We start from the raw sequence: 23,811 nt of genomic DNA on the forward strand, positions 1-23,811 counted from the left end.
TCTTTCCCACAATGCTCCATTCAGTCCTGGGCCTCTCTCTCTCTCTCTCTCTCTCTCTCTGGTCACACACTCTCACACTAAGCTGCCACCCATTTTGTGCCTCTGGCTAATCATCATCATCATCATCATCATCATCATCATCATCCTCATCATCATCATCGGGCTACAAACCAAATTTTCAGTTGTGGCATAAAATAGCTGTGATGTCATCTTTGTTATCTTTTTTTCCCCGGCCGGTTTTCATCCTTCATTTCCTCTCTTCCCCTCTCTCTCTCTCTTCCTCTCTCTCTCTCTTTCTTTCTTTCTCTCTCTCTCTCTCTCTCTCTCTCTCTCTCTTCCTCTCTCTTTCTTTATCTCTCTCTCTCTCTCTTTCTTTCTGTCTCTCTGAGCTCCCAAACACAAAAGACAGAGAGGCCACGACAGGACCCCAGTGTATGCTGGTTGTCAAGGAGACAAGGAGACAGTGCTGGGTCTTTAAACGGCCTCAGAGGGCTGTGCGGAGTTAGGGGGAGTTGGCCTTATTTACATGGGAAGTGGACAAGGGAGAGACGGGGTTTTGAAATACAACTTTTGAGCAGCTTATAGGACTCCTGTTATTCAGCTAAAATCATTCCGCCGCTCGGCCATCAAATATTTACCAAGCGGAGAGAATCCGGAGCTGTTCATTATGTGGAGAATGTTGTGCATACATAGTAATGTAAATCAACCTGTCTTTTCCTCTCACTTTCTCTCTTTATCTCACACACACACACACACACACACACACACACACACACACACACACACAACCCCACTTTGAATGTAAGCGCTGGGAGCTCTGGGCCCCAAGTGTTGGCAATGGCGAAGAGCTGACTGCAGAATACATTACCAGATGCTTGAAGAGTGTTTCATACCAGACTAGGAGAAGAAAAAAAAAGGACAAAACTTGACTGAAAACAGGAAAAACACAGAGAAGAGTACACACCCATCCAAACACACACCATGCACCCCCACCCATTTATATCCACACAGTCTCCCTTGTACTTTCTCTCGCTGTCTCCGCTCTGCTTCTTCCTGTCCAGAGGGTTGTCAGCAGCGGTCACATTATGTCCTTTCTCTCTCTCTGTGATCAAGGGGGTGTTGGGGTTGCGGCCACAGAGCCCGGCTCAACTCCAAGCCTGAAGTTCAATATCACCCCTCAACTCCACAATGAAGGCAGGAAGGGCAGGGAGAGGACGAATGAGCCACCCACTGCTGCATTCACCACAGAAAACCCCCGTGTGATTTTCTCCTTTTTTTTCCTTCTCTTTGGCGTGTGAAACCTTAAATGTGCAGTTTAAAGGGAACTTCAAGTGTCAAAGGCTCCAATTACCCACAGCTTTACTCACCCCTCTTTATATTTGAATGTTTAATAAGTGCACCCCAAGACAAAAAGGAGCCTAATTACCATAAAGGCAGCTACCATGACAAATGTAGGTTATTATTGGTGGCTTTTCAGACTTCAGGGACAGACTGTGTAATATTTACTCTGCAGATGTTTGAGGGCGAGCTTGCACAATCAATTTCCCTTTAATTCCCAAGCCATCTAGTCCTCCAAACCTGATCCCCCCTTCCTTTTTTTCTGTTATACATGTGCATGCCTCTGAGAAACCATGGTGAGTTGGGTGTGTTTTGTTCTCTCTTATTACACACATCGCTGTGTGTAATGTCTACTTAAATAGCGGGAGTATAGAGAACAAGAGAGAGTGCAGAAAAGGAGAAGTGGGAAAAAAAACATGTTTTGGCCCTTTCCTTGGGTTTCTTTCCCCCTTCGGTATCTTAGGCCTGTTTGGTGATTAGTATGCAGAAAGGAAGCTGATTTGCATAATTAAGTGCTACAGAGAAAAAGCAACAAAGTTTGTTAGTTTAACAACTATGAGTTTAATAGTGTACAAAGAGTTATTCCTGCTCACTTGAAAAGTTAAAACGTTCATAGTTCAACACATATCGTTCTTTTCATTTCTTTTAGACACACATGTAATTTGTTGTTTTTTTTTTAAAAGGAATCCAAAGCAGAGACAGATACCATTAAAGTGGTTAATAATCACAGAAGTGGTAACAGTTAGTAACCTTGGCACTGAAGAGTATATTAATGTTGTACTACACTGTTAATTGTCACACTCATAGTATACAAAAGGCACAGAGGGCAAGCAATGTTGATCTCAAAGGCTCAAGTTAATACAGAGGACATCAGAGACTCCAGTATATCAGGACATTGATTACCAATGACACACGAAGGGTAGTTATATTCATCCAATTACTCTCCGTAATAAGGCATAATGTTCTTATCTGAAAAGGTCATTTAATGTTATTTTCAGGTACAAAATAGAATATAAAAATACATTATAAACTTGTTACAGATGTTACGGCTCCATGATTTTTTTTCTTCTTTTTTTTTTTAAGTCAAGGCATCAGTTGGTTTGTGTGTATGTGTGTGTTTAACTGTACCACACCTTCTGAATAGGAGGATACTCATGCAGAAATAAAGATATGGACGACTTCATCTCCAACAAAACAATCAAACAAACAAACACAAAAAATAGATAAAATATAACACTGTTCTCTCGAGGTATCCGAACCTCACATATACATTTCAGACACGGTAGCTTCAACACTGCGCAACACTTCCAATTCAAATGACCCACTTTTTTTCAACTTTTTTTGGCACTAAAATCTGAATTGAGAAGAGTTATGGGTGTAAAGACATCAAATGCAGATGATTACAATTAATCTGCATAAACCCAAAGGACATAATTTCATGCTGGGCACAAACCCACGATGTGGTAGCAAAAGATTTAGGTGCAACATTGTTCCATTGCTCTCAAATAAATAAAGGCACTGTTGTTCAAGCTCATACAATACTGTAGTGTGAAAAAGGCAAAGGCATCGTTGTGCAAGTCCTCTCGATTTAGACAAAAGAAGTGCAACCTTCTTTCTGTGTGTGCGGATCTGCACCGTACAGACTTGGCATTTACACTGCATATGTTGACTCAGTATTGGGAAACTTTACTTATTAAGAAAAAATCAAAAGATACTTTGGCATTTTGGATTCCAGTTTGTTCTTGTTTCCTTACCGAGCACCTGTTGCTTTCACTTTTTTGTTGTTTTGTTTTCCTTGTTCCAACGTGTCAGGGAGAATTGGAAATCTCGGAACAGATTCACAAAATAAGACGAGTGACATTTTAAACACATCACTGCAACCACCTGTTGGTGTTACAAGTGAAGGGAAAGTGTGTTAATATATCGTTATCACAACACCAACTTTGACCGTATAAATTAATTGAAATGGTCGGCCCTGAAAATAGCCGTTCCCCTGAAAGAGTGTGCAGAAAAGTGAAGTAAGAGGTGCCCGAAGAGGAAAGATGTTTCAAAATATCAACATATCTCATTTAGTTTTAGTGTTTATGGAGGGTTTCTGCGCTGGATAAGTACCATTATTATCAGTATAGTTACCATGTTATTAATAAGAGTCATTATTATTGCATCACATGGACTGAGGGGAGGGCAGCTCAGATTGACAGTTGGGCACAGCCAGGGATTGGTCACCAGTTTCGGGCCTGGCCCCATTTAAGTCTACTGGTTATGCAACAGCTGATACAGATTGGGGATTTGGACTGGTTGTAAAACATGCTAAGACTGGCGTTGGGCTTTTGGAGTGGAAGGCACGTTTGGTAAAGTTTAGGTTAGGACTTGGTGATGGGCGGGGTCCTGAGGTCTATTCCCATGATCGCTGTCGTCTGGTTGGCTGGTTAGACAGAAGCAGCCGGGATGTTCCCAATGTGCTGGTCTGGTTGGCTGAGCTGGGGGAGTGACGGGGGCCGCGGGCCAATGAGCACGCCAGCGGGCAGAGATGGGCGGGTCATCAGTGGGCGGAAAGGTCAGAAGGTCAAGGGGTCATGGGTTAGTTGCCGTGGCAGCTAGAGTTAGACAGACACAGACGGACAGACGTGGAAAGGAAACAAAAAGGGCACATAAAAGGGGACATAAAAAGAAAAAAAGATAGAAGAGAGATTAGTGTCAGCTAGTGGCGTCAGGATGACAACAAGGCAGATCTACTGCAGTCACACAGCAGGAGGGGCGCTACCTACGAGCTGCACAACACCTTCATGAGCCCTGCATAACCATTCAGGAGGACTCGCATCAACCACCGGGCGGTGACGCGAGGAATGGCTGGTTAGCGATGCTCTCGTGCGCTCATGAAGGTGTTCGCGGGGTTAAGCTTTCGGAGATGCCCCTCCTGTCGAGTGGCCGCTGCTATAGTGATACTACTCGTGCTAGCCGGACTACGTCTAGCACAGACAGACAGTGAAACCATGGACAGAGAGAGAGAGACAGCATGGTTTCATGTGGGTGAGAGAGTGACCTTTATGTCCACAGAACAGTGTCTGGGCCTCAGATATACTTTCACTTGCTGACAAGTCCAGCTATTGTTTAGCAGCAGGCGTAAAATCAGGGTGATTAACAGTTGTGATTAACTGATTATTGATTATGGTTTGATCTATTTGCTATGAAGTATTAGAAGAGCACCTAATGACTAAGCAAAGAGGCACCATAAGAGATAGCGATGAGAGGTTAAGAGATGGTGATTTTAGAGGGACTTAAGAAACAATTTAACAATAGACAGACTAACTACAAGAATTTAGAGGCTTTGGTTGTCTTTAGAGATTTTTTTTCAATAGTCATCTTTATTGCCTTTTAGTGTTTTTTGTCCATCGTGTACAACAAGAGCACCACCGCTCTCACACACACACACACACGCACACACACGCACACACACAAATACACACACATACACACACACACACACACACATATAATGTAGCTAGCTAGTCCATTTCTATTGCATAAAACAGTCACGAGGCCTGTGAATCGAGAAGGTCACCTCATGTTAAATAGACAGAGCAAAACACTGCCTTCATTGCCACCTTTCGCGGTGACTAAAACAGTAGTAGCTACACACCTTGAACAAAAGTTTGAAGTTTACATGGAGACACTTCATCTATAAAAAGCGTATCGTAAAAACAAAAATAAAATTTTACAAACTAAAAAAAACTAAAAAAAAATACTACAAGTATTTCCAAAGCAATCTTGTTCCATAAGCTTCGTATAAGCACTTAAATCCTTAAAATCCCTATATACAAATTTATTTTGCAGCTAAATACATGGTAACAGCACCCCTCTGGCTAGGAAATATATGAAAGATGTAAACAGCCCCAATGATAAAGTCCAGTGGGCGACTGATAAGACCAAAACAACAGTATTTCATACAAAAGAGCTTGTAACACAGACTTCAGTAGTTATCACACGCTGTGTTTTAGTAGTAAAGAGAAGATCATATTGAATTGAATGACCTTCAGAGAAAAGACAATCACTGTTACTTTAAGTGTCATATAATCATTGGGCACAACACAGGATTTAATTAAAAAAACATTTGTGGAAATCTACTGGAATGAAGTTGGGTATAAATAAAATTTCCCACAGTTATTTTGTCGGGTCAAAAGTAGTAGTGAAGAGATAAAAACAACAACGAAAAAAAACAACCCCACAGACGGTTCTGAGAGAGGACTTCAAATCCAGAGTCACAAGGATCGAGTCACATGAACGGAGCGATCCATTCTAATTGAGAGGGTCCCGGCCTGCAAGCCGTCCAGTTTATCTACCAGGCGAGCGAAGATAACCGCTGCAGCTGTCACCATTCACATGGTTCCTCCCAATCTGCTCACTTATTTCACTTTCACTGCAACAAATACCTTTCACATTTTACGCCGATGCCGTGTCAGCGTGTGACCTTTTCGCCCGATGCAGTTATTTTTCCCGTTTTAAGGCATGCCGTATTACAGACGCATGTAAACTGAAATTGGTCCATTGGTCTGCATGCACGCACACTAACACACACACATACACATACACATAAAGTGGCTGGTGAGCTAACTAACCTCTGTCTGGGGTCACTACCCTTTGGTAAGGATGGATTCTCTTGTCGTAGCGTCGTACCTTAGTGGTCATGGCACCTGCTAACAGCCATTGACATCGCCAAAACAGAACACAGAAGGTTACTCATCAGAAAGACATCAAACAGTCCACTCATGGCACCAACATCAGTGAAACCAGGAATCTACAAAGTGTTCAAGGCTGAGGGTGAAAGTAAATCAAAACATCTCACTTCTAAGAGACAGAGTTCTTGTTGTTTCGTGGTCTTCTGTTCTCTAAAGAAAATATTAATCCAAACCACTAATTTCTTACGAAGCTTCACTAGTAGATTCAACATCGGCTGTAAGCAAAGTCACTCTATAGCTCTGTGATTAAAATAAGCTTTAACATATATTAAATCACAAACAGCGGCGCTAAAATATCTATCGGTTCACTAAAATGTGTTAAAATTACAAGCAGAAGCTGAACTATTAAAAGAAGTTAAATAGCTGTCACACCACAACACTAGTCTGCTAATACAAGGAGGAAATGAACAGGAATGGACACTTGACTACAGAATGACTGTCGAGGAATCTGTCATCCTAAAGTATGAGCAAACTTTGAGTGTTTGCTCTGTGGGACAAGTATGTGTTGGGGGGTGGGTGGGGGGCGGGGGGGGGGGTCTCTGCAAGCCAGTCCGTGTGTGTGCTAGGAAGGGTTGCTATCGCTTAGCCTTTGGTTGGGAAAGCCATACCTGCAAAAACACAGGAAGAAGGGACTGTTAGCCCAGCAATGAGCTTCAGCATTCTTCTATATATGTTGCGGATGTATTACAAGAGCTGGATATGGATGCCAATTTGTCCCAGTGGAGAACCGTGGTAATGCAGCAGAAGAAAAAAGAATCTTGTGGCCGCGAGTTCTGCTTCCTAACCCGTCGATGACAAAAAACGTCAGGTTTTTGGTCGCGTTCGGGCTGTTGAGATTTCAAAAGCACCTTGCAAAGGAATTTCTCAGTTTTGTTCTCAGTCAGTAACTGTCCTCCACGTGCATGCACGTCATGTTTTTCAAGCCCAAATGCACACTTCTCGTCTTTCATGTCTTCTCAGGGTCCTGTCCTGTAGTGCAATATGTTCATTGTGTAAATGAATTGTGTGTGAGCTTGTATGTGACTGTGTTAACTACTCTACTCTCGTATAAAAGAGATCATTTACAAAAGGAAAGCCAACGTGTGGCTTCAGCCTCGCAGGCAGTTGGCAATGGATGAAACTCGGCTCTCAAATTTGTCATTACCAGACTTTTGTGTATATAGACTGTAGGGTTGAGTCGAGTCAATTAATAGCATGACTGCATAAATGAAGAGTTAATGAGTTAAAAGAGTTAAGGCAATAAGACGGTTTGAACACACCTTCATAGACGCAGGTACTGTATAAGCCATGTTCAAGTGCAGAACTTTACTGTGGCGCAAAAAGCAATTTGTCGTCTAAAGTTGTCGTCTATGGGACAAGTGGGCGGCGACAGAGACTAACAAAGGGGATTTTTGACGTACGCGATTGCTGAGCAACTTTCACTGGAGTCCGCTATCCAGTTCTCATAATACATCCATTGACTCTATAAGAACTGATGAACGTTTGATCTCCAAATACCTAAAACTCCAGTTGAGTCAATCGGGTATTCCAATATGGAGGGCGTGAGTGTGTACGGATACTCGTAGGGCGTGTAGATGATTCCAGATTCGGGCCCTTGCTGCATCAGCGTCTGGTGCGGATTGCCTCCCTGCATGAGGGCGGAGCTCTGGATCTGACGAATCAGAGGCATGATGGTCTGCGTGTTGACGGGGGCGGCGTTGCGCAGGGAAGGAGGCAGGATGGGCGTCGGGCCTGTGATGATCCGAGGCGCCTGAGGTGTCCCGAGTGGGAAGCCGGCGGTGACTGTGCGGCACACGAGCATACAATAACGCAAGTATGCGCACACCCACAAGCAAGCACACACATACAATAGACAGGGGAGAAGAGGAGAGGACAAACAGTCTATTTAACAGGAGAAACAGAGGCATTGTTCATATATACAGTGGACTCCTGTACCGAGACCCCTCCTTTGTCACCCACCAACCCTCCTCCACAAGTTAACTATGATGTCATCCTTACGCGTCTTGACATTGGCGTCTCTGTAGGTCCCATTGAGAATGGCCAGCTCCATCAACTGCATTTTCTTCAGGTTGTCCTCCCCCTCAGCCTACAGAGCAGAGCAGCACAATCAGCTCACTTAGCCAGGACTGTGAATGAATTAACTTCTGTGGGCGTCTGGTTCAAAAAGTCAGCAAATGTTACAGTATGCGGAACACTAATTATGATGCAAGAGGGAAACGTTTTTTGTTTGCAAAAATCACGATTCCTTTATTCTTATATTTCGAATTGATTAGGAACCTCCAAAACAGTTTCTTTCTATAAACAAACAGTTATTCTACACACCAAGTCAAAGTTGTGTCAAGGATTATTCTGTGATTTGTTGGAATATCCCTCAAAACTTAGTTTTAAAGTGTTATTTTGAGTAGAATTATCTTTTGAAGTTGGCCTACCAATTTTATTTATGTACAGGCAGCATTTTTAGTTTTTGTAGCACTTGAATTGTTATTCTTAAAGTCAATAAGATATTGATAGAAATAAAACATCTTTATTTGTTCAGGTTTAGCATGAATAAATGTAAATTTGTTGTCTTAGGTGTGTATTTACATGACTGCAATCAGTTGATATAAGTTTTTCTAATATAAAAACATAATCTTATACACACTTTTGTGCCATCATTAGCGCACAGAAGACTGGCGCAGATCCTGAAATTAGCATTCCTATGTACTGAATCAAGGACTGATTTTGAATGGAATTGTGAGATAGGGAGAGATTCCCACCCTTAACAATAACATAGACTGAAACAAAGATGACCAGACTTTGTACACAGCCGCTCCACCATACGGGACATATTTAACTTCTTAGCTCCAGTTACAGCTCGGTGAAAAGCTTGACTGATTTACAGTCGAAAAGCCAGGTCGGCTGGGTTAAACTAAGACATATCATTAACTTAACCCTGCACACGCACACAGATTTACAAACAGAAGTGAACAGGTGTTCAGCTCCTGATTGCCTGCAGCCACGTCTTACATCCTTAAACTTCGAGGGTTTGCTGATACCGTGCTGTGATTAGAGTGGAAGTGACGGCTGATTGCCGCAATAGAAATCCCCCTGCTGGTCTTTTCAGTGTGTTTCTATTGTTGCAAATAATGCAGAAGAAAAAAAAAGGAAGGAGCCTTGTGATTTTCTAAATATGTGCGTTCGTGCTTGTGTGTAAAACAGGATGTTTTAGAGTATGTGTGTGTGTGTGTGTGTGTGTATCTATGTGCAGTGTGTTTCTTGTTTGTCGTCATGTTTGTGCACGTTTATGCATGTATGTATCTCTGTGGGGGGGTGGGGGTGGGGGGTGTAGGTGGGCTGGAGAATGTGAGAAATGTTGAGGAGTGCAATCAAAATGTCCCCTTGTGTGGACAACAAAAAAAAAAAAAACAGGGCGAAAAAGGAATACTGTAGCCAGTAGTTGGGAATGAAGTGAGTTGTGAACGAGTGAAAGGAGTGATGGAGTGGGGAGAACAAGTGAACAGACTCTCCATTCATTCCCTCAGCCTTTCAAACAACCCGGGGTTACCATGGAAACCCCTTTATACGTGTTCCCTAATTACCCTAACCCCTTACACATACTCTCTCATACACACAGAGACACACAAAAAAACACAAAAAAGACACAAACACACAGTTTTTTGGACTGACAATCCCCTTCCCCCCTTCCATGCATACCAACACAGAGAACTCTCATCCAGTCACACGCAGTTTTTTTCCGTCAGTCCAGACCATAATATTTGGCGTCCAAAGGGGTTTACGGGCTGATACTCACAGCTGGCACGAGAAGTTTCTTGACCTCGTTGATGGCCCGCTGGAGTTTGATCTTGGCCCGGTTGTGTGTGTCCTCCACTGTGATCAGGACGTGGAGGTCCTCGCTGAGGTGCTCCCAGTTGGGCTTCCCTCGGTTCATCTCCTCCTGAAAAACATTTTAAAAGCTCCGTTTGAATGCGCCACACAAGCTCGGTCCATTACCGGTGCAGAGGGAACAGGATTTCACTATTCTTCTTGTTTGGCTCGGCTTTTGGATCAGCCTCAAACTACACACACACACACACACAGAGACACACACACACACACACACACACTCGAGGCTCAAGGTCGTGCAATGCAGCTTTGGAAGCGTTATCAAACTCGCAAAATAACCAATTTTGCTCTGTGGTGGTTACAGAAGTTTGGAGTTGCATTTCATTGAAGGCACTCCCCCAAATCACACCATTTTTTATCTTATCTATTCCCTTCTTTAATCTCTCACTGACACTGAGTGCCGAACATATGGTCCAGTCATTGATAAACCTTTGGAGCTCAGTACCAAATGAATAAGACAGTGCTGCAGCCTTACTATTTTAAATGTAGGCCTGAACGCAAACACATGATGTGTCTTCATTTTGTGAAATCTGGTGGTTGCTGTTGTGCTTCCTTAATGTTGTTGTTGTATAGTGAATATACGTTGTCTTTTTACAGTGTTCATTTTCTTAATAGAGGTGTTTTTATCTGTTTCTTGTCCTGAAGATGTAAATCAGTATAGCTAACTCTGGTACAGCTAAATAATCTGCGCATTGTCCATGTCAAATAAATAAATTAAATATTCTGATGTTGATTAAATAACAATAATAACCATTTCGTAAGTAGAAATACCAGATTATGAACCCTGTTGCTGGTCGTGTGTGTTGGTCTCCTGAAGGTTTGGATAACTTTGTGTTCCAAATAGTTAGAAAACAATTCCAAACCCAAGCTAGATCCGCTGCTTATCAGATTATTGCAATATTTGGTTTCTTCATGTTTCTTCAAGTTCACCAGACAAATAAAGAATTTGAAGAAAGTCTGTTTGGGCTTATGTGATACATTAGTTATTATTTTGAGGCACAATAACTCCAGGGGCTCTATAATGACGTTGTCTGTCGGTCATTCTACTACTTCGGTCCAGACTGACTAATAATTATTAACTAGTAATTATTAAATGGGTTTTCATGAAATGTTGATTACACGTTCATGGTTCTCAGAGGATGAATCTTCATAACTCTGGTGATCCTGAACTGGATCAACATTTCAATTTGTCCACTACTTTCATTTATAATTAAATAGCTGCAAAACTTATGGCCTTAGCTTTACTGTGTTCAGTGATAATTAGTAAACGTTAGCATGCTAATTCGCTAAAGTAAGATGCTTTCCACGGTAAACATTACCTGCTAAACATCAGCATGTTAGCATTGTCATTTCTGACGTTAGCGATTAGCTCAAAGCACCGCTGTGCTCAAAGGACATTTTTGGACATATGTTTCCTTGTTTTGTTGCTGAGAGTTAAAGGAGAATATCAGTACCACTCTCATATCTATGTGCTATGAATATGAGGAAGCTGAGCATAGAGACTGGAAACAGCTCACTTTGTTCGGTCCAATGGTTACAAAATTAGCTCACTAATTAGAAAAGTATATAATGTTTATTTAATCTTGTAAACCTGTTGTGGTTTTCTAGGGGGTTCAGCAGCCAGTATGTTTTTACAGAACTCTTTGTCAGATGGTCGAATAGCTTCAGAAACCCGCTCCCTCACAGCTTTCCAACCTCAGCTGTCTCCAATCACTTTCCGATACCGATAATTGTTATCGGTGTGGGTGTGAATATGTGATTGGCTCCGCTGAGGTGAGCTGGGTTTGAACTTTGCTCCAAATCTCTTTTTTTATAATTATACAACTATTTCTGTCACTTTTTATGTGTACAAACAAGAGCAACGTTGTGCATGTTTTCCATGACAGACTGAAATAGTGCAGTTATCCCCTTATTTTAACGATATTACATCTCATTGACAGCAGGCGTTTCACTCCACCTTCGGGTGAGGTCGTTCAGAACAACTATAAACACTTTAATTGCCATTGTGGTTGGACATTACGTCGTAAGAACTATCTGTGTTTGACCATAACCTGACCTTTATGCGCTGGAACTATTTCTTGGCAAGGCGGAGTGACTTTCTAGCCAGACCAGCTGTTTCCCCCCTTGTTTCCAGCCTTTATGCTAAGCTAAGCTAAGCATCTCCTCCTGATAGCAGAAAGGGAGAATGAAAGTGTGGTCAATCTTCTCATGGAACTCAAATACACATATTTCCCCAAATGCAGAGCCTTTCCTTCCAGTTGTGTCATTTTATAGCCTGAACTCTCATTTTAATCACAAAACTCATTCAAATAAAAATTAAAACTGCGAGCAGTGATGAACGGGCCCTCGCCTCCCTTGCGCGTCGGGGCTCGCGGCGGACTCCGGCCTGCGCGTCGGAGAACGTCCGCGACCGCTGGACTGCGCGTCCGCGAGCGAGACGTCGTCGATCCCGCGTGGGACCGCCCGATGCCGGAAACGATGCTTTGCAAATAGTACTATGCTGAGGAAAAATGACACCGAAATCAAAATGGCCGACTTCTGGTAGGTTTTAGAGCACGGTGCCAAGAGACTTATTTTTAAGTCTCCGCAGGATACGCGCGCCTACCGAGTTTCGTACGTGTAGCTCAAACGTAGCGCCGGGGCTGCTCTTTTGAAATATTGTAGGGGGCGCTACAGAGGCAATTTAAAACGGACAAGGCCAAAAATCGTACCACATATTTCTTCCGATGCCTTTGACACATGTGCAAAGTGCCATGAATTTTTGAATATCCTAACCTACTATGCTATGGAAAAATGACACCAAAATCAAAATGGCCGACTTCGGTAGGTTTTAGAGCATGGTGCCAAGAGACTTATTTTTAAGTCTTCACAGGATACATGTGCCTACCAAGTTTCGTACATGTATCTCAAACGTAGCGCCGGGGCTGCTCTTTTGAAATATTGTAGGGGGCGCTACAGAGGCAATTTAAAACGGACAAGGCCAAAAATCATTCCATATATTTCTTCTGATGCCTTTGACACTTGTGCAAAGTGCCTTGAATTTTTGAGCATCCTAACCTACTGAAACAAATTTCCTTCAGCCAGTAGGTGGCGCTATGAGTTTTTTGAATTTTTTCAAATCAGGTATGTTCAAGCTTGAAGTGGCATCATGCACAAGAAGTTTTGTGCAAATTGGATAATGTACCTTGGAGTTATAAGAACTTCAATTTTGCATGGCGAACGATGCGTCGCCACGGCAACAGCGTTCAACGAAAACACACAATACTTATGATGGCTCTTCATCAATGTCCTAAGACTATCCTTACCGATTTTGAGACTAATCGGGTCACCTGGCTAGGAGGAATAAAGAAAAGTATAAAATATGACATTTCCTTCAGCCAGTAGGTGGCGCTATGAGTTATTTAATTTTTTTCAATTCAACTTTGTTCAGGCTTGAAGTGGCATCATGCACAAGAAGTTTTGTGTGGATTGGATTATGTACCTTGGAGTTATAACAACTTGATTTTTCAGAAAAATGATGGAAAATGGCCGCCACGCCACGTCAAGGTTCTTCGACGAAAGCGCTAGCTTTTAATAATTTTTAATCACAAAGGTCTTAAGAGCACCCTGAACAAATATGAAGTCGATCGCATAAATGCTCTAGGAGGAGTTCGTTAAAATACGAAGGCTGCAAAATGCGAAAAGTGCCAAAAAACACAACTTTGCGGGTTTACTGTAGCGCCCCCTATTGGTTGAATGCAACAAAAATCTTAGGGTATGTTGCGGTATGCGATGGGCACATATGCTGAAAGTTTCGTGAATTTTCGACAATGGGTTGAGAAGTTATGTGTATTGATATTAAGCCACGCCCTTAGGAAGTTCATTGGTCCATATCTTCTCAACGCAAAGAGATATCAAAAAGCTTTTCATAAATCTGAGTGATCTACATCCAATTATGATCCACAGCAATTTTGGTAGCAATCGGAGCCAGCGTGTGGGAGGAGTTGGCAAAGATGTGTTTTTCACTAAATTCAAAATGGCGGAAAATTTAAGTATGCGCATTTTCGGGGTCTGAGAGGCTTTTTTTTAGATCTAGTGGATTAGGACATGTGTGTTGAATTTCAAGTCAATCGGACAAACTGGCCGAGGGGCGTCGCCGGTCCGCTTTGTAGGGGGCGCTAGAGAGCCATTTTTTTACACACATTTATGTCACCTATATCACACCTCTATTTTCGCCAGACCTGACAAGTCTGCCAAATTTGGTGAGTTTTCATGCAGCGCAAGTACCCCCAAAATACTCCCAAAGTGCAAAAATAAAAAGAAGAATAATAATAACGCCTACAATTTCAATAGGGCCTTCGCCGGCCCGACGTTGTCGGTGGCTCGGGCCCTAATAACTGTTAGTCGTAGCACAAGTTAAAACAGAAATCATGAAGTCTTTTAACTCAGTATTGCGTGCTGGGACATTCTATCCTCTGTGGATGTTTTGTCAAGTGAGATGTATCATTTTGAAAAACACCAAAAGTCAACATCTTTCTCCCTTCTCCCCCGTTGCCTCCCACTGTGTCTCTGTTTTCCTTCCTCTCTGTCTCTGTGTGTGTCTGTGCGTCTCTCTCTTTCTCTGAGGGGCGTGCGGGGTTGGGAATGTTCTGGAGAGAGAGAAACAAGGGGAGGGGGAGGAATGCTGGACTTGCTCCACCTGCCGTTTGGAAAGCTTGTGCCGACTCCGTCCAACAGCAGACACCAGGGGAGAGGAAGGGGGAACAGATGGACCGAACACCAGGACAGAAAAACTGACAACCAAAAACTAATTTTGAGAGAAGGGTTGGTTGGACGGATGGATGGAGGGATACACAGATATATAGATAGATGGATAGAAAGACAGACGAATGGCTGGATGGATGGATAGGAAGGAGGGCGGATGGACGGGCGGGCAAAGAGAGAGAGAAAGAGAAACAGATCGATCTGTGTTTTTGGTAAATTAAGGACCACAAGCTAAAAAATATTTTTTCAGTCACATAGACTCCATTTCACTAGCTAACATTTTCCAAAGCAAATCATGAATGCTATTGGAATCTATTTATTTCAAAGCTGCTGAAAGTCCTCTCAAATGTGCATCCAAACATCATGTCCTAATCAATAATAACTTCGACAGTATTGAAAGTACACATGATGTTCAGCATGACGGAGCAAGCCGACTTTCTAGACCATGCTAAAATGAATGGTAACCAATGGCTAAAAAAGCTATTTAAAGGAATAGTTTGACATTTTGTGAAATATGCTTATTCGCTTTCGTCTTCGCGCCATTAAAAGTTTTTGCAACAGATTTGATCGTCTGTGTTTTCTCCTCATCCGTCAGAGTTGTTTGACCACTCAGAGACACCGTAAATGCAAATGTCATCCTCCAAAATGGAATCTGATAAGTGAGGAGCTACATCCACAGATTCCCTTTGTTCGTTTGTCTCACAGCACAAAGGCCTTTACAACAAACAAAGTAAAGAACAGAAATGCAGAATTTAAATATCGTAGGAAAGTGATTGCAGAACAAACAATGTACGAAGGATTCGACAGTAGTGATTGTGCCTTAAGCAGCTAACTTCTTGCTAATGTTGTTCATTTATTAGCCCTGTTTGGGACTAGCGCTATCCATTGCACCGACGCAATTAATTCAGTTTGTCTTGTATTGTGAATTTAACAATGGATAGAACAATGAAAACCATTTGGACTCAGTGTGGAAGGTTTCTGTGCGTAATGATTTTTATCGGATGACAGATTTAAAAAACGCATATGATAAATATGGACTTAGTGTGCGAAGAAGGCCTTAAGAGTTAGATGAAAAGATTGACCCCAGTGTCATATCTGTACAATGAATATGAACCTACACCCAGAGTTATCTTAGCTTAGCATTAAGACTGGAAACGGAGAAACAGCGAGAGTGCACAAATTTAACTCCTTAGAGTTAAACTGCAGTGTAAAAATGACATGTCGTGTTTTAACCTTGGTTATGTGTGGGATTATTTCTTTAACCTAAAACAAGACTTTGAGGATTAGCCGGGCTAGCTGTTTCCCCCAGATTCCGTGTTTATGCTAAGCTAAGCTAACTCATGGCTGCAGCTTCATATTTAGCATACAAACATAAAAGTGGGACCAATCTTCTCTTTTAACTCTCTCACGAATTGCAAACTAATCGTAAAAATAAATGCGATGTGCGTATGCAAACTAATTCTCACGGCCTGTCACAGAGCCATACAAATGACCCTGCCAATGAAAGTGTGTGTCTTGTGTGTTTTTGTGAGTGTTTTTTTTACCTTCTTCTTGTCTCTCATGGAGCCCTTTCCTCGCACCATAATCTTGCATCCGGTCTCTGCCTCCAGTTGTTTGGCCGTCAGTCCACGTGGGCCCAGGATCCTCCCGACAAAGTTAAACTACGCAAAAGAGCAACAAAAAAAACACACACATGATAGTAAAAAAAAAAAGGCCTGAAGCAAGACAGACATATTTCACAGCACATTCTCAGACGGTCTTTTTTTACAATGTGTGTGTATTTGCATGTGCTGCGTGTCAATGTTTGTGCATCTGTGATGTGTTACTAAGAGAGACAAAAATAGCTCATTATACGGGTGCTGGCTGGTGCTGGTGGCATAACAGGACAGCGCCGTTCTCTTAACCTTATCTGTCACTAAGACTGAGTGATTAACTAGACAGCTGCCCCTCTGTGAGTGTGTGAGTGTGTGTGTGTGTGTGTGTGTGTGATTGTGTTTGTTTCCTTGCCACTGTCCCTCTGTCTCTAGCGTTTGTCTCTCATAGCATTTGTCCAGCCTCTTCCTACTTTTCTAACTCTACTTAAGTTTGACCTCATGTTATCTTCAGTTGCAACATATTCGCTCCGGGCTCAGCCGCGACCCCAGAGTCTCTCCGAGACACGGCCGCAAATCCAGATAGAGGAACCTCTCTCTAAATTTAACCCTGATCTCAACCGTTTTCCAGTGTGTGTCCTGTTAGCCTCCTGTCATGTGAGTGAGGACAGCCTGTCATTGTGTTCGGTGATTGGCGAGCTGATGCGTGGAGAAAATCATGTGAGCATGGGGATCAACGCAACTCATATCGAAGCGCTTAACTGTACTTGGCGGGAGCAGCGGCGTACTGGTCCCTTCACTGACCGCGGTGCACTTGTCTTTATATTTGGGGGAAAGACTTCATCCACCTTTTTAAGAGTGGTGTAAATATTTACGGTGTAATCGTACGTAATCAGGAAGTAAGGGAATATTGCCCTTTTGAGAAAAAAAAATCAGAATCTTAAAATACTACTGTAAATCAGGATTTTTGTATCTTATTGGAAACACTGGCCGGGGTTTATTATTGATCAAGTCTAGATTACATCATTGGGTGTGAGCACAGATGATCTCAGAATGAAATCAGCTTGTAGATCAAATGTAAAGCTATGATTAAAAGCCTCACTGACCCTCTGGCAGCCCCTCTGCAACTATACGAGGAGATAAAGTGACAAAGTAAACAGAAACTCTTCTAAAAGGTCACATGTCATGGATTCGTCCACTCACGTCGGGGTACTCTTTGACAGGCACGTAGAGCTTCTCCTGCAGCTGAGCGACGGGGCCGACAGCTTCGGGAAGCTCCTCCATGTCCCGCCCGTTGAACATGCCACCGTTCACTGTGTCGTTGTACATGTCCTTGCGTACCCTGCCGATTTCTGGGAGACAGAGACAGAGAAAGAGGGAGCAAAGTTTAACTGAAGGCGTCCCTGAAAGTGTAGAGGAGCAACCGCAAGTGTCACGTTTCCTCAGACCGTCTATTTCTTAGGACGATGAGTCACGGTCACCAGGATTACGGGAGGCTCTGAGTGTGACAGCAGACAGACAATTAGGACGGACAGACAGGGAGGCAGGGAGACAGTCACAAGCATTCTGCACCACAATGTAGAATCTAACCACTGACTGCTTTGCAATCAGGCCTCCTCTATTACTGACAATTTCTGTCTTTCTATTTCTTTCTCCAACTGTGTTTAACACACACACACACACACACACACACACACACACACACACACACACACACACACACACACACACACGTGCGCACATTGCTCCCCATCTCACTCTGTAAATAACACAAGGAAAAACATACATGTCAGTGGGGGTCAAAGTGACCTACTTTACCCACACGTTTTTATGAAGTTCTAGTACAGGACAGTTATTCAACAACCACAAAAAATCTATTTACACACCATGTTCTTGATTAACTGATACATCTTCTGGTATATAACATTTTTCCAGAGTTTTTGACAGCTTCAAATGAATGATATAAACCACAGAAAAGCACACTGGAAAAAGCAGCAAAAATGACTTGAACGATCCAGTTCTTGTCTTAGGTTTGGTGCAGAAGCACAAACATAAATGAGACTATGTTTGTCTGCCTGTCTGCTTGTTTAGTGTTGTCTCAATGGCCAACGTTAGCCTTTGATGCCTTTGTAATGACACGCTAGCACAATAATAACTGACTACTGCACTACACAAACATATGCAACACATACACACAGACACCCGGCTTGAACTCTCTCACACACACACACACACACACACACGCACACACACACACACTGCAGAATAACTGCCCCGAGGCACAAATATCATCTGACCTAAGCAGGCTGACAGGCATGTCTCCCCGCTCTGAGAGTGATAAGTCTGACCATAATAACTACAGTAGGATCCTATAATTAAAGCCACAGCTACAGGGACAATGATGATCCTCTAATAACCCCCTCTGACCTGTTACAGACCAAAAGTGACAATTAAAACACACACACACACACACACACAAACAAATCTGCACAGCCAAGCAGGGCTTTTGTCACACTTCAGCTAAAACAGGGAGGAAATTGAGAAGTGAAAGAAGAACAAGAGAGTTGAAGGAAAGAGAGACAACAGGAGGGGGGGGGTGGACGCTGTAGCAGGCCTTATCTTAACACTTCAACCTGTCATTGGTTTATATATAGACCGGACTCCACCGGAGTGTTTCCGAATATGCCACAAACATGCACCCTGACAGTATGTGTGACTGGCAGGCTTTCTTATTACCCGGCACAAACTTTTTTGGTGCTGTGCCCTTGTCCACATTACTCAGGCAGGAGATACAGCCCGGCTGAAAGACGAGCACGGTACAATGCCTTTCATTCTAACCGAGGGTGTCACATTATCGTGGGTGAGGGATGAATGTGCCCGGCTGTCAGTCTTCTACATGAACACGACCAGAGATGTGAGGTTGACCCATTTGTCAGCCTGCAGAGGTCGTCTCCTATAAGAACAACCTTGCTGCGTCATGAGACTTGTCACAGAGCACAAAGTCAGGACCTCGGTGATCCTGATGTGCAACAACAGCAGCGACAACAGGCCTCGGGAACATGTGGGAACTGACATTAAAAAAAAAAGCGTGCACTTAAAAAATAAGATGCCACTTTGAAACTTTTTTTTTTTTTTTTCGCAACGATGCCAGTCTGTTATTTCTGAAGTGCTTGAAACAATCGTAAGATATCAACAAGTGAAGTGCACTGATAAGTTGTACAGACAGCATGTACGCAGCCTCAAATCAAATATTTTACAAAGTGACACGCTCTCGTTCCTGCTCAGGGATGGGCTGCAGCATTCACATAAGCCTGCGCATTAGGTCACTGGGAAAGACTAACAACTGTCTGTTTGTTCCCATCACCAACTGTGTGTGTGTGTGTGTGTGTGGGTGTGTGTGTGTGTGGGTGTGTGTGTGTGTGTGTGTGTGTGTGTGTGTGTGCTCATCTGTCGCTCTCAACAAAATTAAAATGTGACTTGAAGTAAAGCAAACATCCAATTCACACGCTCATTTTTAATTTACAACCACATCTCTATTAAGGAGTTCAGTGTAAAGCAACATAAATACAATGTGGGTATTTAATAATTCATCATTAGCATATCTCAGTGTTTGATGGGATGACATTTGTTTGACAAGTGCTTAGAGTCTTCAGTGACGGGGGTTAAAACACCCAAACTGAAGCCGAGTTACCTTCATCCAGCAGCCGCTCCAGATGCGTAAAGATGCCGCTGAAGTTGGGCAGGGAGCTCATCACCTTCCTGTCGTTCATCAGCTGCATCAGGTAGTCCGGGTTGGACTTGGGTCTCTCCTTCACCTCTGTCTCTCCGACCATGGCTTTAGCTTCTACAATAAAGTGACCTAGCTGACGTTAGTGGAGAAACTTGTGGGGAAATTCACCCAAAACACACACACACACACGCACACGCGCGCTCCGACACAAGCGATGCGAGGACCCCAGGGGTTTCCACCGGCCTCTCTGTTAGCTGATCAAATTCAAATATCGGCTCCGGTTAAACCGACTGTCCTTCGGTTAACGTTTCGTCTGCGTGCCCTTCTTTTCTCTCCCCCCCCCCCCCCTGTGTCCAACTCTCTCCAGAGTTTGAAAAAGTTCCTTTTTGGAGTGGAGTTTGGCTCTTTTGTGAGACTTCAGGCGACACTTCAAATGACTCCACGCACTAAAATAAACAATCACCCATCAACTGGTCTCCTCCGCCCCGGCTGCTCCGCTAGTGTCCGCCCGGTGTGTCGGTATTCTGCAGCGGGTATCGACTCCCTATCATATGATTACAGTACAGCAGCAGCACGAGTGGGATGTCAAGAGCGCGCCGCGCGTCGCCGCTATCTCAGGGGAGGAGGCTCGTGCTCGTCACCACAGAGCCCCCGCCTCTCTCTCGCGCGCGCACAGGCAGGCACGCACGCACATACACGCACACACACCTTACACCCACAGTATAACAATGTAACAGCTCCACATATGTATGCACACCTGTTACTGTCCATCACTTGTCCTGTGAAGTGTGTGTGTGTGTGTGTGTGTGGGGGGGGGGGGGGGGTCAAGGTGGAGCTAGTTTAACTACTTTATTTAGTTTTTATTTATTTATTTATTTATCCAAAGGGTCACCAGATACATCTGAGGGGTCGTGATATGACTGGAGAGGAAATAAGAAGAAATATACATTTTTGTGTGGATTTATTCCTGATTTGTGCTTTTATTCTGAAGTATTGCATATGTTTGCCTATTTGAGCCTCCAAAAGTAATTTAAATTCAACCCTCTGAGAAGTTTCAGGTGGGAATGTCTCTTTGGTGTCATAAACATCTGGAATATGACAAGCGATCAGGAACCACTGGTTTAATCTTATAATTTATTCGTATGAAATCTCATTTTTCTCATCTCATCTTTCCTTTTTGACACTCTAAGTACATTTAGCTGATACTACTTCTGCACTTTTACTTCAGCATTAAATAGCTTGTACTTGTGATGAAGTATTTTTGCACTGTAGTACTGACACTTTGACTTAACGTCCACCTTTCACACAATATGAACCCCCCCCCCCCCCCCCCCCCCCCTCTCCTGTTCACACCCTCCACTTTCAGGACTTTTGTCGAGGATCCTGAAATAATAAGAAGGTGCGATGTGTGAGTTGGTGCTCTCTGGGTGGCTGGAAGAGAAACGTTATTGCTGAAGGAACAGATAGGTGCTAGTGGCTAAACTTAACTTGCTGTAAATCACACGCATGTGCACACACACACACACACACACACACACACAGAGGCGAGACAACATGTGTGCCCATGCATGCCTTGACTTAAGCCTTTTGTCAGGCGCTGCTGGCCTCCCACCTGGTCTCTCTCCTCTGTCCACTGTTACACACAAAGTATGGTTTTGCTGCCTTGTGGGATTAAATTTACGATGGAGGCTGGGTGGGATGCAGTGTGTGTCTGTGTATGTGTGTGTCTGTGTGTGTGTGTGTGTGTGTGTGTGTGTGAGAGAGAGGGAGAGAGCAGCAGGAATTGTAACAGGGTAGCCGCAGTGTCGGTAATGGCTGGTCAGCTGGTATGGCGAGTATTCAGGGCGGGGGCAGTGCATTGTCCTCTCATAGCTCCAACAATGCCCCTCTGAGCATGGCCACACATCTACCAGTCACGGGCCTCTCTCTCTCTCTCTCTGCCTCTGCCTCTGCTTTTCTTTCTGTCTGCCATATTTATTCAGCCCATAGTGAAGTTTAGAGTGAGATGTGATAGGTAGTACCGTCCCTGACCTTTTGGCTGAAATGACAAGATCAACTTAACATGAGAGCACGTGTCAACATGAAAACGTCACACCTGTTCATTATCACTTTAAATCATCAATAAATGCCTCAAATGTTGTGTGTATCCCTCACTGCAGCTCCTTTGTGCATATTTATTTGCTCACTTCTTTTTTTTGTCACATTCTGAATGCAAAGCAATCTATGTATGTCTCTTTATTCTAAAAGAGTTGATCATTTATCGATTGGTTGACTGACTGATTTTGATGATTGATTAATGTTATTTGTCATATAAAAAACATTCTCTGGTTTTAGCTTCTCAAGTTTGAGGATTTGTTGTTTTTCTCTCTACTTTTTTGCTTTAAATCATTATAAATTAAATAGTTTTGTATGTTTTGGACTGTTAGAAGGACAAAACAAGTCATATGAATATTATTACTATATTGGGTTCTGGAAACTTGTGATTGTCATTTTTAGAGCTGTTAGGATTATTCATTTGACAGAAAATAAATCAACAAATTTGACAATCAATTAATCATTTTTAGTAACTTATCAAGCACAAATGCTCTGTTAAATGTAATATGTTTGGCTTTTGGAGTGTTTGTCAGGCAAAAGAAGACATCTAAAGATGTCACTTTGGATTCGAGCAGCACTGAACATGTTGTGGTCATTTCTTCACTCTTTTGTTTCATTTTATACAATAAACAATTAATTGATTAATAATTAAAGTAATCAACAAATCATGGGGGATGAAAATAACATTTATATCCAGCCTGAATCCATTTTGTTTTCTCAACTATATTTGGAGGGTTCTGCTGCAGAAAGAGAGGAACTCTCATCATCAGTACCAGAAAAAAATGGGTCTTATTAAGGAGTTCACGCCATTACATATTAAGGGACTATATGTGTTTCTTTATAATTATAATCAAGCCAAAGTTATACATTTTCTTCATCTTTAAGGTTTTCCAGCAGTGGGGAGGCCACTCCCGTTACATTATCATTGATGGAAAGACACCCTCTTGTGGACTTTTAATGTAACTGAAACCTTTCACAGTGGGAAGCCCAAAGAGTTCATGCATGCCAGCAAATTTGGCAATAACAAAGAGGAAGTTTGGAAGACATTTGGAGTCAAAATAAATCACACCCAAAGAGTAGTTTAAAAGTTGAACAAAGCAGTGGGAGTGTTGGTGAGATCACAAATCAGACTGTCATACAGAAGAAAGTGAATCAGCTGGAAACCTAACTACATTTTTTATCTCTCTTTATTACCTGCAGTCACCAACAGAGAGCAGCAGAATACAGAAGACACTCCGGATGCTGTCTGCAGCTTGTTTGTGTCTCTTACAGGACAGTGAACAGATGTTGGCTCTGTGGGAGAAGCTTCAGTCTTTTTTGTGAATATGAATTGTTTGGAAAGAACATCAGAAGCAAGGTTTTATTTGGTGAAATATGTATTATAAAGGTAGTTTAGTTTTGGCTTCAAGTGCATTAGTATCAAACAAAAGTAGAGCTGTTTAGATGCTGTTTAAAAGTAACTAATAAAGTACAAGTTTGAGTTTGAGCTAACTGTATTTCCATTTTTCTGCTACTTTATACATCTACTCCACTACATATAAGAAGAAAACATTATACCTTATAATCCATTTTGATTAATAATACAAAATATAATTAACAAATTAATTTGGATAGCTAAAAGCCCATAATAACCATTTTTATCAAAGCAACACACAATTACAACACCAACCAACTAAATGAGCACACAGCAAAAACA

General features: G+C 42.6%; 1 protein-coding gene across 5 annotated transcripts; it reads right to left on the minus strand.

The window, feature by feature from the left end:
• Positions 1 to 1,931: 1,931 nt before the first annotated feature.
• On the minus strand, positions 1,932 to 20,481 carry qki2 (QKI, KH domain containing, RNA binding 2). Of its 5 annotated transcripts, none has more exons than XM_079183192.1 (9): positions 19,983 to 20,481; positions 17,495 to 17,643; positions 16,244 to 16,360; positions 9,865 to 10,008; positions 8,073 to 8,160; positions 7,572 to 7,856; positions 6,683 to 6,706; positions 5,955 to 6,029; positions 1,932 to 3,935 (listed from the first exon to the last, which is right to left on the minus strand). In XM_079183192.1, the coding sequence occupies exons 1-9, from the start codon at positions 20,122 to 20,124 to the stop codon at positions 3,913 to 3,915; spliced, it is 1,047 nt and encodes a 348-aa protein (XP_079039318.1). In that variant the 5' UTR covers positions 20,125 to 20,481; the 3' UTR covers positions 1,932 to 3,912. The 5 variants fall into 5 exon arrangements, with proteins under 5 accessions (XP_079039318.1, XP_079039317.1, XP_079039320.1 ...); XM_079183191.1 differs by having other exon boundaries at positions 5,955 to 6,032; XM_079183194.1 differs by lacking the exon at positions 6,683 to 6,706 and having other exon boundaries at positions 19,983 to 20,480.
• Positions 20,482 to 23,811: the final 3,330 nt, after the last annotated feature.

Source organism: Pholis gunnellus, assembly GCF_910591455.1.
Source record: "Pholis gunnellus genome assembly, chromosome: 21".
NCBI lineage: Eukaryota > Metazoa > Chordata > Actinopteri > Perciformes > Pholidae > Pholis > Pholis gunnellus.

Bases quoted from the DNA above. Each gene is read 5' to 3' on its own strand.
- qki2 (XM_079183191.1), bottom strand. From the start codon at position 20,124: ATGGTCGGAGAGACAGAGGTGAAGGAGAGACCCAAGTCCAACCCGGAC. The intron at 17,644-19,982 runs GTAACTCGGCTT...TCTGTCTCCCAG, and splicing joins GGAGCGGCTGCTGGATGAAG to AAATCGGCAGGGTACGCAAG. The intron at 8,161-9,864 runs GTGAGTATCAGC...TCTGCTCTGTAG, and splicing joins AGAAACTTCTCGTGCCAGCT to GCTGAGGGGGAGGACAACCT.